Source organism: Strigops habroptila, chromosome 1 (assembly GCF_004027225.2).
Source record: "Strigops habroptila isolate Jane chromosome 1, bStrHab1.2.pri, whole genome shotgun sequence".
Lineage (NCBI taxonomy): Eukaryota > Metazoa > Chordata > Aves > Psittaciformes > Psittacidae > Strigops > Strigops habroptila.
This window is the reverse complement of record NC_044277.2, coordinates 22,629,764-22,646,135: the sequence shown is the minus strand read 5'-3', so window position 1 is coordinate 22,646,135 and position 16,372 is coordinate 22,629,764. Positions and strand designations below refer to the sequence as shown.

At 43.1% G+C, this 16,372-nt stretch overlaps 1 protein-coding gene across 1 annotated transcript in view; it reads left to right on the top strand.

Annotated features, from left to right (window-relative positions):
• The first annotated feature begins 4,672 nt into the window (after positions 1 to 4,672).
• Positions 4,673 to 16,372, top strand: part of LAPTM4B (lysosomal protein transmembrane 4 beta) — a 61,033-nt gene continuing 49,333 nt past the window's right edge. Inside the window, exon 1 of the mRNA XM_030494308.1 lies at positions 4,673 to 4,849. Within this exon, the coding sequence (XP_030350168.1) occupies positions 4,754 to 4,849 (96 nt within the window). The 5' untranslated portion in view covers positions 4,673 to 4,753. The remainder of the gene's footprint in view (positions 4,850 to 16,372) is intronic.

Here is a 16,372-nt window from a genome sequence, read left to right as displayed (position 1 = left end):
CAGATGGCTCTAACTCCCCTGTAAAACCTTCTGCACACCAAAACTTCAGTGAGGGGAGCTTGTGGCAACCCTGGCAAACGTACGTAAGAAAGAACAGCAGGGGCAAGGGAGAGGAAAAAGGGAAGGGGCACAGAAAAGCCACCTGAGGAGAAATGGAAGAGACAAATGGAAGGAGATATTGTTGGGCAGATGGTGGGGCATGTACTTTTGGAAGGAGGTGCTCCATGCTGGAGCAGGTACACCTCTGAGGAGACTGCAGCCCATGGATGTGTATTGTATCTGATGCTGAAGAAAGGTTTCCACTACGTGTTACCGAATTGCAATCTGCTGCCAGGCAAATAATTAGATAATCCTCTATTTTTGAGGTTTTCCCTCAACAACTTTCTAAAGGTCAAAAGAGAACCTAGAAAGAAAGAGGGGGGAAAAAGAAAATAAAAATAAACCAACCAAAAAAACCCAACAAAACCCCCACATAACAAAAAAGACCCCAACCACACCCCAGTTTCTTGTCTGCTGTTAGGTACTGAAACATGGGAATTTGACTAGCTCTGTGTAAGCAGTTGCACATCAAGCTGTGTCTTCACAATGGCTCTCTTACAGGCTCCTAAAATGTGTTCTTACATGCTGCAGAGAAATACTGTTCTCACCTTGATCTTCTTTACACAACCCAGGAGAATGAATGACCTCTTGAACCCATTTTGAATTGTGGCAGTAGTCCTATTCTGTTGCACGTTGGCCAGTCTTTGTGGCAGAGAGATAGTGTCAGACATTTACTGAAGGGTCGTTTTTTTTAGAAAGCAGGGATGTTTTTTAAACTCTGTTGCATTAAATATTTCTGCAGCCTTGAATATGTGAAGCATTTGCAGTCATCCTGAAACACCCACTCTGAAGCAAGCCAAACAACTTCAACTCTTAAAATGCCTCTTTACTACAATCGCATTTTCCCAATGTTGTCACCACCCTGTGCCCAAGGACAATACCCAGACCTTGTTTTCTGGACAATGTTTAACCCTTTTCTTATCTTGTCTTAACCTGGCCAAATACAAAACAATTAACAACTTCTTTGCTCACTCTGGAGCATGTGGCTAATTCTACAAGCAGAAGATGTGGTCCCCTTGAGCTGCCCTTTTGTGTATGTACTGTGGGCAATGCTGGGCAACAGTGTAATTGAATTATCCAAGGCCGAATGAAGTATGCTCCCCCATCTCTGTGGACTGTAAGTACAGAAAGAAGGTGGGAATGAGAGGCAGCTTCCAAGCCACCTGTCCTCCTCAAGCAATCTTGCTCAGATAGGTATCAAAAAGGTTGCAAAGAGGAGTACCAATAACCAATTTTAGTGTGCATTAGAAAGCATGAGAAAAAGCCAAACAGATCAGAGCATCCTCTGGCAAAGAAGTTGTACCCTGGAGTGAAATGATCATGTGTGACACATGTGCGAGCACAGACCAGAAGCAGGACACAGAATATACTGGATTTTCTTAACAGCTTGCAGCACAGAGAAGAGTTAGCAATGAACCGAAGTTGGGCCGGGTCCTTCCCCAGCTGGCTAGCGCAGCTCTTGGGGTGTGCTGCAGGGAGCAAGTAGCCGTACGAAATAAGCTTGGTGATTTACGGCTCCGCTGTAGCAAGGAGAGGCATGAGCCATGAGTCTGCATTTCTCTTCTGGATACAGCCTACACAGTGACCTGTGGCTGAGCAAGGGCTCTGGTGCCTGGACCACCACCTCCCCTCCTTTTTCACTGGGAGTCTGCAGAGCCGTTGCTCTCACATATTCCCACTCCTCTCTCCAGCTGCAGTTGCTCCTGTGCAGTAACTTTTCCCTCTTCTTAACTATGTTATCCCAGAGGCGCTACCACCATTGCTGATGGACTCGGCCTTGGGTAGTGGCTTCTAGCAGCTTCTTACAGAAGCCACCCTGTAACTCCCTGATACCAAAACCTTGCCCCACAGACCTAATGCAACTGGTTATAAATCAGGAGTGTTATATTAAGCCTGATGTTTCCTGATCTTTCCCATCAGGCTTTTCGAATGGAAATTAATAATTATACAGGAAACTGCTCTGGAGTAATTAGTGTTCACCTTCTCATTCTTCCTTCCTTTTTCTTCTAAAGATATCCAAGTTAAAGCCATTCATGGGAAACAGTAAGCAAAAGAAGACATGCAGTTCATATCTCCTTACAGAGATGAGAACTGTGCTGGGGGATGTTACAAGCAGCTACTGCCTCCAGCAGCTCCAAGGCTTAGGGTTCCTCCAGCCTAGCTGCTTAGAGCCCAGCTTGTTGTGCTCATTCCAGGCTAATGGATGTGGCTGCTGCTTTCCTATTTGCAGGCACAGGACACCAACGGGGATGGCTATGCAGATGGCCACAGGCATGATGCTGCCTTCAGCTGGACTTGTAGAAGACCTAAGTACAGACCTGCTGGTCCAGCTTGACCTTGGCCAAGTGAGTAACGCACACATCTCCAGTTTGGGGTGGGTACAGACTCACACCCCCCAGCAGCCAGCCTCAGGCATGCAGGCTGTGTGCGACCCATAGTCCTACTCCAGATGCTGGCACTGAGACCCTTGCATGCCTTACACCAATGGCCCAGTAGCTGGCCCTTACTCCTTGCAGTCCCCACCACAACCACGCTGTGTGGAGAGTTATCTTGCACAGATGGACAGTTAAGAAAGGTTTTATTAGAAAAGAGGGTGATCAGGCACAGGGCTCCATCAAACAAGTGCACTTTACACGTGATTGACCCCTTTTATACCTCTTTCGGTCCAATCACCCTCACCTTGCTCCTTTCCCATCCTCTTCCTCTAATCATTCCTTCCTAAGTTTTGCGGAGTATCCCTCAAATATCTCCAATCCTCATGTTCCCCTTGTTTGACCCTTCTTATCAGCCACACAGTCCAGGTGACACTCTCCAAAGCATGGAGCTCTTCAATGGCCTATCAATCAGTAACCAGAGACTTTTGGTCTCCATTGTCACCTGCCCAACAGATTAGCTCTGTGTGTCCTTGTTTATCGCATCCCCCTTTACTTATTACCCACTTTGTTTTGAAAAGGTCAGCTCCTCGGTCAGATAACCTTCATGAAGCACATTCTCTTACCTTCCATGCACACTTACAAGGTGTATATACAAGGGTTTAGTCTCTGACTTGCTTACTTTATGGCGTTAAAGGACAAGGTCTCTCAAGGTTACCAGTGAGATAATCTGGACCACATTGTTTGGGATTTTCCTTTGGTCTCTTGAATATTTGCTATGTCAATGTGGATGTTTCATTTTATTAGAATTTTAGTGTCATTTTTGAATACGAATCTTAAAAATATAATATTTGGCCTATGCATACAATCTAGTCAAAATTCAGTGCCAAGTGACTTTTCTTTTTATGCACAGAAACTCCCCAAACAACCTTGAAAGTTTTATAAGGACAAGCTGAGAAGAAAGGTTATGTAAAGTTCCTACTTAAAATATTTTTAATTTAATTTACTATAGTGGCTTTACATGTAGGAATAAGGCACAGTTAAAAATGTTCGTCTGTGCCAAATTAGCTTTTATCTTGGATTTCCTGTTCTGTGCAGATGTATATATGAAATAAAGAAGAGCCCCAAAGCAACCATATAGGGAAACATTTGAGTACTTTTCAATGTTATATTTTGATGATAAACTGTGGGATTTGGTAGGAAGCCAAGATAGATGGCAGTAAATAAATTATTCTTAGGGTCAGGCTGGGCATACACATCCCCTGGTAGAATTTTCTTTGTTATTTCCTCTAGAGAATGATACAGGTCTCAAATAATAAGGTATAAAAAGAAGTCAGCTGCTTGGTAGGAAGTTTAGCTTCTACTCACATACATCAGTGCTGGAATACACTGGAGGGTCCTTCCTCCTAATGCTGCTTCCCCCACCACCATCAGGGCATTAACTGCAGGTAGTGACAATGCAGCTAATGTTAACTTGTGTATCAATTACACGAGGCAATTCCAACCTCCTTAATAGCTGCAACTTTGGGAATGGATTGGGAGGGCATTGTGAAAGAAAATAAATCATAGAATCATACAATTATAGAATCGTAAAATGCCAGGTTGGAAGGGACCTCAAGGCAGTCCAACCTTTCCAGGGAAAGCATGACCTAGACTAGATGTCCCAGCTCCCTGTCCAGACGAATCTAAAGGCGTCCAATGCTCATGACTTCACACTATGAGGCAAATCCAAAGCATTCCATGATCTCCTCCAATGTTATCTTTCTTTCTAGTGAAATGGTTATGTTTCTATTGATTAGCCAGTCGAGTTGCCAGATGAGCTAGAAGCTTTCCTAAGGAAACACTCCGTGGGTCTACTCTCACCACAGTAACTCCAGGCCCAGCGGTGCCTGGGAAGTGCGGTAGGACACCGGGAGAATGGCGCTTTGCCACACCGCGCCATGCCGGGGGCAGGCAGGCCAGGCTGTCCGCTCCCTCAATTCCCCCAACTTCGTGTGTTAAATCCCCTCCGTGCTTTGCCGTGACTGCTCCAGTGCTCTGGGGTCGGTGCCCGTACGGGCACGGCAGCGTTTGGTGGCAGCACCACGCTCTGCCCGGGGACCCACGTGAAAGGTACCCCCCCACCCGCCACTGCCGCTTGGGCAGGGTCCCTCCGCTGTCGGTCCCGCCCGCCGGGAGGGGCGGCCCCAGCCCGGCCCGGCCCCGGCGCTCCCCGGCCCCGCCTCCGCGGAGCAGCGCGGTGAGAGGCGCGGAGCGGCGCGGAGCCCCGAAGAGACGCGGAGATGCAGAGCTCGGCCTGGGCGCGTTTCTATTCCAACAGCTGCTGCCTCTGCTGCCATGTCCGCACCGGCACCATCATCCTCGGCGTGTGGTACCTGGTAAGCGTCCTCCCCGGCTGTCCCCGTCCCACGGGGGTTCCCCCTCAGCAGCGGCGGCAACCTCCGCTGCTGTTCCGCGGAGGGGATGCCCGGGGGAGCGCCCGCGCTTCCCCGCTGCTGTCCCACGGGTGTCCCCCGGCGACGCCTTCAGCCTCTGCCCGAACTGGGAAACGAAGCGTGCGTGTGGTTAGTGGCCAGGGGAGGCGGGCAGGAGACACGGACAGGTTCACCAGGGTCTCATGCAACGAGCTCTATACGAGATGAAAATGTGAGGAGTGAAGACCCTCGGAGTGAGGGGTTTACCCCTAAACATCGGAGCGGTGTTTGTCGGGCCGGGGTCGACCGCATCACTGAGTTCCAGCTGGTGCGTGAGCCCCAGCAAGGCTGTCCAGACCCTGGCCATGCTGCTCAGAACATGTTGTTTTAGCATCTCTGGCTGGTACTTCTTGAAGTTGGGTGTTCTCGTCACTGCTGTTCCTTGATTGTCAGATAACTGCTTGTCAGTAGTATCTTGGTCTGCCTGGCAGGGAGCTGAAACCTTCCAGGCAGCTGCTATCGGGTACTAGAAAGACTTCTTTCCTCTGGCAGGGTTACAGGACATGAGTGAGGAATGGACCCTTGAGGCACAGTTTTAATGCGTTACCATCGAACCCAGAGGTTGTTCGACACCCTGTTTTCAGCCACGGCAAAGACTCAGTGCAGAGCAGGCACATTAAGCCCTGGATTCCCCTCGTGTCTTTGACAATCGTTCCTCAATCCCTTGGGTGGCAATGCAGGAAAAGCAGCGTTCCCAGAGCAAGCCCTGCCATAGTCGCAGGATTTGCAAGTGTGTCATGACAATAAAAAGAGTGAGTTCATGGCTGTGGGTTATGTAGATGCACTTCCCAGCCTGTTCAGTCTCTTGGTGTGAGAAATCAGTCTCCATCTGACAACAAGGCCATGCAGAGCTCTTTGCCAAGCATCATTTTTCAAACAACTGCAGACGGAAGCAGATTAGACCCGGGTTTATTTGCTAACTACTGAAATTCCCTTCAGAAGCAAGTGAAAAACGCAGGGCTGCCCTCCATTGTAGGACAGCTCATTAAATAAATTCAATCAGTGTAATAAAAAGGGTAGGTTGACATTTATGTCCTAGACATCATATAAAATATTCCATGTCCTATAAAGTACATCTTTCAGCACTGAGAAAATGGTGCATTAGTCAAACCATTTCTTGCTCCTGGTTTAATAAAATAGAGTTAAATGCAATATCCACAGCCCGTGGTATCTGGAATACTGACAGTATTGAAAAAGATGCCCTGCTTTGCCTGGCTGCAGTGAAGTTTCAGTAAGTTTTAATATGACCTGAAAGCTTTTGAACATTTCTTCCAGGATGCTTGTTATTTCTTTCTGCCTTCAGCTGAATGAAGCCCTTTCACATTGGCTCCACAAAGGCAGGATACAGATAATTTAGCTGTTCAGTGGACCTAAAGATATTCGAGAAGAGGGAAGTGCATTGGCTGGCCTTAGATAAAAAGAAAAGACTGTCAGCTTTTTAGACTTTATTACCTATTGCATTACTAACATTTAAATACCAGTGCCCTATTTCACACAGTATTTTTCTGCAAAATCTGCTCTTACATTCTCTAACTAGCAGGTATTTCCTTATTTACACCTCTTCCTACTTTGCTTCTTTTGCTTTCATAAATTCATCAGGGCAGATTTCTGAATGACTTTAAACTGGCAATAACTCATAACACGTCAAAGTGCACATTTCTTCCTGCAATTTCTCTGCTATTGCAAATATTTAGGTTTTCAAGGTTAACTATTAAGAATAAAAATTTAGATGCATGTTGATAAAAAATGCTGAACCTTTTTTCTAGCTTACAGAGTTAGGAAGCAATAAGTGAGGAAGGGATAGCTCCTTGAGTAAATAGCTACTCTGGTTGAAAAGACTGGTTTACAAAGTCGCATACAAAAATATTGCTTTATCTCAGAAGAGCGATGATTTGATTTGATGCCATGTGCTATCAAGGGTTTACATAGAAGTACGTGCTGTCCTGGTGGCAATCTTTTGCTCTGCATGCATTTCGGGTGGTTGTGTTACTCCAAACCACATGTGAGCTATGAAAATTACCTCAAAAAAAGTTCAAACAAAAACCCCTTTGGTTTTTCACCATGCACACATGTATTCTTTATACTGTTTGACATTATGCTTTACAGGAAATTACTTGAGGAGAAAACATCCCTCTAAGAAAATGAATAATTCTCCTGTTGCTTTTTCATATTTCGCTACCTGTGAAGTGTAAGTTTTATTAATTCTATGACTATGAATACAATGATTCAGTAGTAGAGGCTTCCGAAGGAGTTAAAAATAGTAGCTTAAAAGTTTAGGCAGTCTTTTAAAATAACATTTTCACATGTTGACCATTTTAGTATAATTTCAGGAGGCAGAATTTCATGTCTGAGTAAATGTGGAAAAAAATAGTGCATTTCTCCAGGATGGTGTTTTAGCTCTTTAGTTTTAATGTTTTAATCGGATGTTTGCAATCCTACAAATTGTGGAGAGAGTGGGCAGCTGAGTGCAGGTGGAGTCAGCAGGGCTGCATGATGAGAGCACTTTCCCTCACAGGTAAGGAACACCGTGTGCACTTCCAGCACAGACCCAGCAGCCGTGGACATCTACAATGGTCTCATAAAGTATCAATAGATGGGAAATAAATATTTAACTTTGCTCTATTTTAGAGCATAATGGGCCTCAGAATGCTAATGTTTCTGTAGCTATTGTGTTTCAGTAGTTTCTTCCTGGTAGAGCCTTAGCTGCTCCATCTAGAATATTATAATACAATACAGCATTGCATGATACTGCAATATAGTACACATAATGCAATATATATATTCTCACAGAGCACTGAGGTACTTCAGTGTCAAAAGTAACTTGGTGGAGCATCCGGGGAAATTTCCTGAAAAGAATCTCTCATGGGGTTGCAGAATAGCCTGCACTTCAGGAACTAGTGTGCTGCCTTGGGGAGAAAAGCTTACGAGGGAGTGCTGCAATGCTGAATACAAACATTATGCTAAAGGTTAAAATGGCAGTAATATGGCTGGCTGGGGGCTAATATTTATTTCAAAACCTGAGGACCAGTTTGGTTCAGCCGGTTATTTTACTTTGGTTTTTATCCCATTGACATAGACTTTACACTTCTTTGTGTTATAACATGAAATCAAAGGTCTCAAGTAATAACACAGAAACTTTTGGGGGCATGAAAGTCTTACAGATGTCATATTATTTAAAAAAAAAAAAAAAAGGGAAAATTAGAAAGTCACTTCCAGCAGCTTAGTTTTGTTCCAGACAGTTGTATCAGCATGCTGTTCCACGCAGTGACAGCACTGAAATGAGCCAACTTCAGTTCTGATCTCCCCTGGGTGCCACAGTACAGGGGAAAGCCGGCATTTTTGTCAGTTCTTGTGACCCAGTCAGTACTGGTGAGTCAGAACAACATACCTATCGGTAACGGCATTTATAAACGCAGCATGTCTTCTTCCTGAGGAAACGGGCTCCACTCTCTTTATCTAAAATACAAAGAAGGAACAACGCCAGACGTGCTGACAGTGTTATGGAAGGATTTCCCACTCTCCTGACACATGGCAGTGGGGTTTATGCGCACCCCAAGGCCCCACCAGCACCACCTGGGATAATGGGAATTATTTGCTATTGACTTGGGTGGGGAGAAGATGAAACTTCAAGGCATCGGCTCAGTAAAAAAACCCCAGATGTTAAAAGAAAGAGCTTTAATTTTTGAGCTCTGTGTACCCACTGCTGCTGGCTGCAGCAGTGCCCTGGGCAGGGTCTGCTCCTACCCCAGTGCCCTGGGAGCATGGCAGGAGCCCCAGGAGCTGTGCAGCCCTGCTGCCTTCCCCAGGGCCCCAGCGGCTAGAGGCTAAAAATAAAACCTTAATGGAAGGCTGAGAACCTTTTATAACCACGCGTTACTGCACCGTGCAGCTCCCTTGGAAGGATGTGTGGTAAGAAGGGAAGTAGAACGAGCTGCAGCTCTTAGCCAGGGCAGCTTCAGTGTTTGAGCTGCTATTTGTGGGCAGCTCAGCATCAATTGCTAGTCATGACATGCCAGTTCTGGATTTCTCTGAACATACAGTTGAAAGCGTACATAATTTCTGTCTGCATACCAGGTGGTTTTTAATCGAAGGATTGAATCCTAACGGATGAAAAAATGTGCTTTCTATATTGTAAAGCGAAAGAAAAGCACAGTTTGCTATGGCCTCATTGATTCACAGGTTGAACACCTTGCTGAGATCTGTAGAGTGCACTTGACCTGATGTCAGAAGAGACTCATGGTATATCTTCTGCAACTTATTTCTTTATCTTTTTCAAGCCCTGTCAAAGCAGCATGTATGGCAATGTGCTTAAATGCCAGTTAGAAGATTACTGAAACCTTGGCTTACTTGTCAGGGAGTAGAGATCAGCTCATGTAAGGAAAATACACCTACACTGGGGTCCTTCCAAGCCGCTCTGTCCCCACTCCTGCAAACTTTACACTGAGACTGCTCACATCAGCAGGGAGCTGTAAGAGGAGGTGCCTTGAACAGGAGGGAAGGGGCCTTTCAAGGAAAACAAAGAAACTCTAAAAAAAAGATGAAGTTATTTGTTACTTTCAAACATATGAGAATCGGGAGATTTTGAAAAATGAAAAAAGAACCGAAGTTGTAAAAAGGGGGAAACTGCAGCATAAAAAAGCCTGATGTTACAGGGAATTAGAAACTTTATTTATCCCAGAGCCAGGTTTTGGGAATTTGCATGTACACAAGTATGAGGCCTTGGTGTTTTACTTAGAAAATTAGTTTTCCTTGCTTTTGTATGGAATAAAATGGGCTAAGAATAAAGGATCTCCAACTTTATCTCCATATGAATGGTCATAGTACATCAGCCAGCTCACTGAAGGCTCTGCAGTGACTAGATATTTATGTCCCAGTGCCATGTCTATAAAATTATCATTAGTTTTTCTATTGTCTGTACTTCCTTTCATAAAATGAAAGCTGAGATCTTGAAAAAAACAGTAGCATTCTGAAGTGATTCATTGGAGACTTCCTGTGCACATGCTTGCTCTTAAGGAGAGTGGAGAGAAAACTTGGAATTCATTATGAATAAAGAAAAATATGAATCTGACTTTTGAAAGCTTCCCTGTTTAATTGATGTACATGTTGAAAATCCAACTGAGACTGAAATCAGATGAGGTTCAGGGCATTTGCTCTTGCAGTGGATCGCATCCATTTCATCATCTTCTTTGAGACCAGCGGGAAATAAATGACTGATCCTGCACAAATATCTGCTCAGGGCCTGCATGGTATTTCCTTAAGAAACTGAAAACATTTTAGACGTGATAAAGAGCAAAGACCTGCACTGATCATTAGCATGAACAAAGTGTATCTTGTCCAAAGGTCCTTCTCAATAACTACATTCTGATTGTACCTTATCTAGAGGGACAGAATTAAATAACATAACAGTTAATTGCTTCAAGAATGGCTTCTGGAGAATTTAAAGTACTCCTCCCCACCATGCACAAGCCAAGGTTGGTTTCTGCAGTGCAGGACCTTATCCTACCTCCTTTCTCAAATTCATGCTTCAGGCCCTCTTCAGTTAAATTACAAAATACAGTACCACATGGGAGGAATTTAAATTGCACAATCAATAAGAGAGCTTGCAAAGACTGTAAATACCTCTGCATGACAGAATCAATCCACGAACAGGCCATAAAGATTATCTGGAAAAAAAAAGGGTGGATTCATTGGTACATATCCCAAGTTACCTGTGCTTTCTGTTCTGAATGAAAACAGCCAAGTTTGTGTCTGCTGTGTTTCAGAGAGGAGCAGAAACAGCATTCTGTCAGTCCCCCCAGACTCTGTCATACATCAGTGTGTTTACTAATGTCTTTGTTTTAAAAACTTCTTAAGTTGTTGGAGGGATAAAATTTCTTGTAAGAATCTTTTGGATGCTCCATGCATTTACTAAACTGTTTATTAGTCTTTAACACAACACAAGGATTTCTGTAAATGTCTTTAAGCTCTAATCCCCTTACATATGCAGTTTTTCTTATATCCTCAAATACCACACTAGGATTTTTCACAGAGTATATGAATCTTTGCAATGATAGTTGATAACCTGCACCGGTTGTCCAGCACAATGACACAGTTATCAATTCAGAAAATGCAAACCTTTGTTAAATACCATTTTTTTCTCAGTAAGGCCTTCAATTGGATAATAAATTCACGGGGATTACAGGGAACGGTTGTCTCCCTCCAGTGAGAAAACAGATGGTTGGTTGTAAGAGGAGCAAAGTTTACATAAATGCTTGTTAGAGGAAAGAAACCCATGAAGAGTCCAGTGTGCTATAATTAAATTTGGGGTTTGTACAAAAATCATGAATGTATTTATGGAAAGGAGAGGAGGTATTACATTAATCAAGTAAAATGTGTTTAGAAGTTCTGTTGAAGGTTTAATATGTATCTCCTAGTTAGCCAGAGGAGAACACATTAAGCTTCGTAAACTGATCGTTGATTAGACTGATGTCAGTGAAAATGCAATTAGTCTTATATATTCCTGGACATATGGAACGGATGTTGCAAAATAGCCAGGAATTAATTTCCTTGATTGCTTTCTTTTTCTCTGGTTTCATTGTGAGGCTTACACCCTGACTGTAAAACTCTGGAAATTTTAATAAGGCTTGAAAATGTGCACAGGAGCTTCTATGCTGTTCTGCATCTGGGCTTGAGATTTAAAACCCCGAATCTCCAAACAACAGAAGAGGAAGAGAAAAACCATGCTCATTGCTGAAGGTGTGAGAGAGTGCTCCTGGTGGATCTGAGGTAGTGAATCTGCCAAGAAAGCATCACTGAAGAAGTAATCTTGCACACTCTTCCGGGACTTCCTGTGTGTCTGCTCTCTTTTGGATGTCTGCAGTCAGCTCTGACTACCCTCACCCTAGTCCTTTGCCTTAGAAGAGGTTTTTAAAGTGCTGTGGCTGTTTCTCATTTCATTGCTGGCTTGTGCTGAGCAAGGCCTTGTTCTGTCAGGAGATATATTAAGCTACTTAAGACAGGACAAATGCTTTGGCAGAAACACAGGTTTGTGAAAGATTTTCACCTTGCAGAGGTGCATTTCCCAACTGTAAAACAGCTGTGCCCAGAAAGATTGGATCCATGTGATCATGTTGTTTACTATTTCAGTAATTATCTGTACTGTAACATCCGTTGTGTGTGTCCACTTCCTCCTTGCATAACTAAATCCCTGCCTTGGGTTACAGAGTGATGGAAGGATGCAGTTTATTACTGGCAGCCTGACGCAGTTTAAATCCAGCCAGTAACTCAGCACCACACAGCCACTTGCTTCCCGTATTCCCCCGGGCAGGATGGGGAGAAGAATTGAAAGAATGTAGACCCCATGGGTTGAGATAAGAACGGTTTAATAACTAAAGTACAATATAATACTACTAACAATAATAAGGGAAATAACAAGAGGAGAGAATATAACACTAAAAGGGGAAAGGAAAACCAAACAATAAACCCCAGTGATGCACAATAAAATTGCTCACCACCCACAGCCCGACCCGAGCAGTGATTGTTCCCTTCCAGGTGACTCCCCCCAGTTTATACAGTGGGCATGATGTGCTGTGCTGTGGAATACCCCTTTGGCTAGTTTGGGTCAGGTGTCCTGTCTCTGCTCCCTCCCAGCTTCTTGTGCCCCTCCTCACTGGCAGAGCATGAGACTGAAAAGTCCTTGATCAGGTTAAGCACTACTTAGCAACAAATAAAACATCGGTGTGTTATCAGCACTGTTCTCAGACTAAAGCCAAAACACAGCACTGCACCAGCTACTAGGAAGAAAATAAACACTATCCCAGCCAAAACCAGGACACAGCCCTGGTCCCTTGCATGGCTTCTGTGGATCTTGGCTGTGGTGACTACATGAGAATCATTGAGCAAAGGTTTGGTGTGTTTTGGTAGTTGGGTTTTCTTTTTAAATCAAGTGGGCATACGTGGCTTGCTGTCCAAAGCTGGGGCACACTCCTCTCACCAGTAACACATGTCCAAAGTGGCTAGAGGTGAGTCTGAGTAGAGACAGCATTGTGGGCTGGTGTGGGTAAGACCTGCTGGCCGGGGCCATCTGCCTGGCCCATCCTCTGTCACAAGTCCCCACTAAGGTTCAGACCCATGGGAACTGCCACATCTCCTGTCGACATCTGCCCTCAACCTTTCACAGTCACCTGCAAGACTCAAAAATTTTTGGAAGTCAAGGACAAACGCAGAAACCAAACAAATCCCAACAGGCGAGTTGAACAGCCCTTTTTCTAATAACGTTTTAATGCATATCAATTCCTTGCTAGCTGTCCACAGCATCCTGATCCAAGATGTGCTTCGGTAGAAATCATGAGCTGGTCTGGCAGTGTTACAGCTTGAACATGGGTATGTGATTGTATTTCCCCAGGGCTGGGCAGAAGACCTCAGCAATAATTTTCAGGACTTTGCTCAGATACAGGTTCAACTTTCTTTAAATACAATGCGAAAATAACAAAATATCCACTGATTAATTTGCATAAAATATCCTATTTCCTTAAACCATGAAAGGGCTAAAATTAAGTATATAACACATTAAACTCTATCTCTAGGGAGGCAGAAAACTCTAGCAGGCATCCTGCACAGTCGGTCCATCTATTTTTTTTAATATAAATGAAGTCATTAACATATTTCGTTAATAACAGACCTCTTGTGGTTTGGGTTTTAGGGCTGTTAAAAGGCTGGCAGTAAGCAGTAGTTGAGTCATTTATATAGAGGAGTGCTGATAAATTATGCTGGACTTCCTATATCAATTTAATCAGCATAGCCTTTAAAGTTCAATGCCCAGTGTCATTATAATAATCAAAGTTGAAATTATATATAAAGTATGATTAAAGTATTTTATGCAGCTTTCTATTATATGCTCTCTGTAATATGCTGGTCTGAGCCTGCCTGAATCATTCTTTGACTTCTCATGAGTATAGAGAAATAAGCAACAAGAATTGCAGACTCCAGCCTGTCTTCTGCAGATTAAATAACATAAAAACTTAATTGCTATTTCTGATCTGACTAATGCTCTCCTTATTCCAGTGTAGTATTTCAGGTAGCAGCCAGAAACATGTGCTTTGAGAAACCACACAGGGAAGTAAGAAAGAACTACTTGTGTAGGGACAATGTTGTCTTTTATTTTCCTGTTATTTTAAGGCTGGGCAATAACGTGAAGCAGGAAGGCTTATTTTTTGTTTTTTAGATGCTTTGTAATACAGTTAAGCACTTGCATTTCCTGAATAAACAGCTCATCCTTTTCTGTATTCCTCCAACCTTTTGGCTTCAGTAATAATGTCTGATAATGAATTTCACTGGTGAAAGGGATGAAGGATTCCCTTTTAACCCAACTTTATGTGGCCATCTTTCTGTTTAGTCTGCTGACTGTTATGTTTCATTTGGTGAAAGGGTAACCAAGCGTGGCTGGGTTTTCTTCCTTGGACCATTCGTTAGTGTGTGCATCACTAACACATGTGCAGCTTGTCTCCCAGCACTGGAAAGTCGAAACATTTTCAATAGCATGAGGCAGAAGGCTTACACAGCAGTGAGGAGGGAGGTATCTACTCTGACAGCCAGGGTCCTCTTGTTTTCCCAGGAGTTCAAGCCACTGACCGAGGTGTGCTCAGATGTAGCTCGGGGTCCTATGCACTCTGAGGAGGAAGATGACTGGGTCATTGCCATGAGATCTGTAAAGAAACTTGGGCACACAGAGGGGACGCCTTGTTCCTTCTCACGTTTGCCTGCTCTCTGCAGCAGTCAGACAGCTGGAAAACCTTTATTACTAAAATTGCCTCCTTGTTTCCTCTTTATTCAGAATTCAGGGGAAAAAAAAAAAAATCCAACAACCAACCAAACTTTGCCTAACACAGGGAGGGAGAAGAGATAGAAAAATCTGCCTATACAGGGTAATAGTTCATAAAGCTTAACTCATCATCAGTGCTAACAGAAGTTTGGGAAGGGCTCCCCAGATAGTGCAAATCTACCTGGAATTCTGGAGTTAAACCCTGAACTTGATATTTTTTTCCCTTCTGTAGGGTTCTTGTGTCCCTTTGATGAACAAGTGTTCTTGCTTTTATTAGTATCTCCTACGCTAAAAGAAAAAAGCAAGAAAAATGCAAAGAACATGCCAAGTGGGAAGCAAAGGTACATGGGGAGATTTCAGGATGTTGAGACAGCTTAACATATGTTTTCCATATATCCTTACTTTTTCTAACAGTAATACTAATTTCAAATATCCAAGTACTATAAAATATTCTTCTGTTGTTAGTTTAGTTTCAAGGAGCAAAAATAGTTTAAGACTGGACTTTTGTTTCTACAGTTTTATAGAGAATGAGCACCTACAGTCATAAACTTGAGTTTTTTGAAGGGAGGTATATGGTATGGGGGTTTTGCTTGAGACTTTATTCAGTTTATTGAAAACATTTAGGATTTTTTACTACTAAAATTAATGCCCTTGGTGATTTGCTTCAGTAATATCTCTATAGAGGGCAATAAACTAAACACTGCCAGTTTTGTGGGGTATTAAAAATATGTTAGTGTTGTATGTGTCAGTTCAAAACCTGGTCAAGGTTTAGGAGCCTTGGTCAGCAGCATCCCGGGATGGGTCACCATTCAAAGTCCTCAGAGAAATTTGCTGTTATTTGATTCTCAGTCACAACTATTTTTGTTCAGAAACATCATCTCATTTTTCATCTGGTAGCTCAGATACGGGACTACAGAATAAACTACATTGATGTTTTTGGTAACCCATTGTCCATATCAATCACAGTATTATAAATCACTAGTAGAGATTACAGAAAGTTGGGAGGTTAGCCCAGAATAATTGTATTTTCATTAAATCTATTTTTTCATTATTTTCTGTATCATTAAATCAAAGTTTATCTTTGCAATTTTCTATTTTTATCCCCTTATCTAAAAGTATCAGGGTTCCCTGTCATTAAACCAGCTCTCTTGAACTGTAATGGCTCACCAACGAGGAGCACAGGCAGTGAGTTAGTTCTCCACCAGTGCAGAGATTTAAGGAGTGTGCTGAAGTGGATTTATCTTGAGTTCAGTGAGGCTGAAAACAGACCCAGAATTGAAAGTGTATGTAAATTTTTCACAAAGAGACAGCATCGTGACTATTGAATGCATAGATTCAGTTATAAATTGAATCCTCAATATGAATAAAGCTAGGAGGGTTTCCTTACATTTTCATACAAATATAAGGATCTCACTTCACTGCATCAGGAAGTCTTGGGAGAACTGTAGTAGAATATTTGTAAAGGGGACCTTCAATAGAAACATTGGTGTATTTTTAATACAGTGTATCAAGTTAAAGTAAGCTTAATATTTCCTCTTCCAAACTCCTCTATCAGAGCAATTTTATTTCAGCTCTTGACAGTAAGCTGGAGGGAAGGCAGGGGAAAAGTAAGCATACTGTTAGGACCG